At 51.0% G+C, this 3,155-nt stretch overlaps 1 protein-coding gene across 1 annotated transcript in view; it reads left to right on the top strand.

The window, feature by feature from the left end:
• Nucleotides 1–2,911: 2,911 nt before the first annotated feature.
• The window catches only part of Adam30 (ADAM metallopeptidase domain 30), a 2,249-nt gene continuing 2,005 nt past the window's right edge, over nucleotides 2,912–3,155 (top strand). Inside the window, exon 1 of the mRNA XM_013018214.1 lies at nucleotides 2,912–3,082. Within this exon, the coding sequence (XP_012873668.1) occupies nucleotides 2,912–3,082 (171 nt within the window). The remainder of the gene's footprint in view (nucleotides 3,083–3,155) is intronic.

The raw sequence follows: 3,155 nt of genomic DNA, 5'->3' as shown, positions 1-3,155 counted from the left end.
TGATCCACGAGGCTTGCTTCCCTTAGGCTCTCAGCAGCGGCCTCGCAGCTATGTTTCTGTGAAAGTCTGACGTGTTGCACTTGACATGTCACTCCTAGAGGGAGAATGGGAACCTTTTTCTTCAGACCAATCTGGGGACAGGAGAACCCTGTAAGAGAATGCACCCTCATTCTCTTCCCATCAGCTGTGTAAGTGTGTGGGCTTCGTCAGTGTGAAGTGTCACCCCAACTGTCTAGACACGATGATCTTACTCCTTTTTAAGAAAAAAAAAATCAACCAGCAAAAGGAGTGCAATGTTGGAGTGGTGGGGAGATAAGCCAACTCAGGCTGGAAGCAGGCTCCACTCCAGTCAAACATTCCATTGCCTGCCAGTGTAAAGGACATGGGTCCCCAATCCTAGGAGCCCTGCTTCCCCTGTTCTTCCAGGAGGTGGCACTAGTCCTCGCTTTCTAACCTTCCATGTGTCTCCACCGAAGAAAATGTCTCCGGCCACACCAGATTGTGGGACCGCGCTGGCCTTATCCTCTGGTCATCACTTTCTATCAGTCTCTATTTCGTGTGTGTGTGAGTGAAAGGGCAATACTAGGATTGGAACTCAGCACTTTGGGCTTGCTAGGCAAGCACTCCACTACTTGGAGCCAGACAACCCCCCCCCCTTTCCTGAAGGCCTTTTAGATCAGAAGCCCCTTTGCCAGTTTCTCTCCACACTGTGAGCTGAGTTACAGTGCCCCCCTGAAGACCGATGTTCTGATCAAGCACCGGAAATGGGGCGTTGATTTCCTAGGGTGCACTGTGAGTCAGCCTTTGCTAGTTCTTCCTCCCATCCCCTCCCTCCAGAACAGTCTGCTGTTCCACCTTTGTTGGCTTATCTTGAACCTGCCAAGGCTTTTCCTAGAGCTGCCATTCAGAGGATGGTGATGCCAGCTGTGCCCAGCACCATTGCTCCAGGTCTTGTGACCCCTGATTCTCCCCCAAAGCAGCAGCATTTAGTCAACTGTACAAACAGTGGTTTCCTTCCTCTTCCCCTTTGCTGCCTCAGTGGTCCTGGGGCCACACTCATTTCTGCCTGGTACCGGGGTGCTCAGGGCACCTGGGACATTTTGTGTATATCACAAGGACAGGCTGCTCCGTTCCGGTTAAATGATAATCCTCATTTCTGCCATGGGTGGGTGTTCCAGCTTCCTGCTTGCCTCACTTGTCTGCCTGCCCGCCTGCCCTGTGGAAGGTCTGCAGTCTGTTGCACAGTCATTGGTAAGCAGGGCTGCTGGAGTATTCCTGTCTCCTCCAGGTTTATTGGATAATTTGTTCTGCCAGGATATATGGCAGATTAAGTTTGCTCTTAACGTTTTCGTTCCCTCCTGTGATACCATCTTGCCAGCCCCTTCTGCGGTGTATGTGTGTGCATTCTGAACGGTGCCTCTCTGCCTTTGGACCCCCCTGATAGTTACAGATGGGAGAAGTGTGGAGCACATCACTTCTGCCCCTCTGCCCACCACTGCCTTAGGCTCCCTGCCCAGACTCCCGTGTAGGCCTCATGCTGTTTCTCCCTCTGGGAACATTTTAATTGGGGTCTTGTGGGTTTGGGGAAGGGAACGTGAACACCGTCAGTAGGACCAGCAGGCCCTGGTGACAATCATGGCACTTCCTCTCACTGTACTAGTCTTGTGGACTTAACAATAGTCACTGGTAATCACGTTCCCGCTCCAGTAGGATACATCTTCTATGTCATGCACAGATGCTCCCAGTTTTTGGTTTATTGTTATTTTCATATATTATTTCATTCTCTGACGTCCTGATCTGGATTCTTCCGTCTTGTTTCAAACATCATTTTCTGACTTACATGACAGTGGGGGAGGGGAAGTCTGAGGGAAAGAGGGACCGAGAGTTAAAGATTTTAGCAAAAGCAGTTAGGACATGAAGTCCATTTGTTCTGGTTTAATTTGCCAGCTCCTAAGTCCTCATGAAAGAACCAAAGGTGCATGTTGTGTTGGCTCATGGCCGGGTGCCTGGTCTCGGCCTTCGTTGAATGTATGTCAACTTCTGGGGGATGTGCGTTCACCTCCTTGGGTCCCCACCAATAACTGTTTGGTACTATGGCAACTTCTTTGTGTATATTTTTCTTAAAAGTGATACTATATCTGTTTGTATGAGAAACCAGTAACCAATAAAATGACCGCATATTCCTGACTAGACAGTAAGGAAAGTGCACACTTTTGTTTTTACTTTTCGGTTTCATGCTAAAAGTAGTTAAGGTAAAATTTATATGAAAACATTTTTATCACAAAATAAAAAAGACTACAAGTCAAACTTGGTGGTATTGGGTTTTTTTCCCCTCACAACCCTGTAATCCAGACCTAGGGGAGCAAGGAGGCTGAGGTAGTCATAGACAGCCAACTGAGATACGAATAGGATTCACGGCTGGATCCTACCAGGCCCTTGAATTAATACCAGCTGGGTGCTGTGGCGCAAGCCTGTGACACCAGCCCCTCGGAGGCTGAGATCTGAGCATGGTCGATGAAGCCAGCCCAGGCAGCAAAAGCTGGAAGACTCTTATCTCCAATTAACAGCAAAAAGCTGGACTGGCCTTGAATGAAAAAGCCAAGCAGGAGCGCAAAGCCTTGGGTTCAAGCCCAGTAGTACCAGCAATGCTCCTCAAACTATTCGATAAAATAGTTGATTTTATCACCCTGAGGATACTCATTTTTTCTTCCCTGCCTCCTTGTCCTCCCTCCCCTCCTTTTCCTTCCTCCTCCCCTCCCTCCTCCCCTCCCTCCCCTTCCATTTCTGTGTGTGCTGGTACACACAGACTTTTTCTATCCAAGGCTGGTGCTCTACCACCTGAACCACACCTCCACCTCCGGATCTTTCTGGTGCTTCACTGGGGATGGGAGTCTCAGGGATTTACCTATCCATGGCTCCGAACCGCGATTCTCTCACCACTGCCTCGCTGGTGGCTAGGATTCCCCGTGGGCCGCCCAGCCCCAGCCAGCCGCGCTTCGGGGTGCGCGCTGCCATGTGGGGTTTCCCGCTCCACGCCCGCGCGCTCAACGTTGGAGCGTTGATCGAGTGCGCGCAGCCCTTGGTCGTCGCTGGCCCTGGCGTCGGGGGAAGGGGGACCCCCCCAACCGTGCGGCCTGAGCCCTGGGCGGCCGCCC

The sequence above is a fragment of the Dipodomys ordii genome, unplaced genomic scaffold, assembly GCF_000151885.1.
Source record: "Dipodomys ordii isolate 6190 unplaced genomic scaffold, Dord_2.0 Scaffold39, whole genome shotgun sequence".
In the NCBI taxonomy this organism is placed as follows: Eukaryota; Metazoa; Chordata; class Mammalia; order Rodentia; family Heteromyidae; genus Dipodomys; species Dipodomys ordii.
Note: the sequence above shows the minus strand (reverse complement) of the source record. Positions and strands in the feature narration are given on the sequence as shown.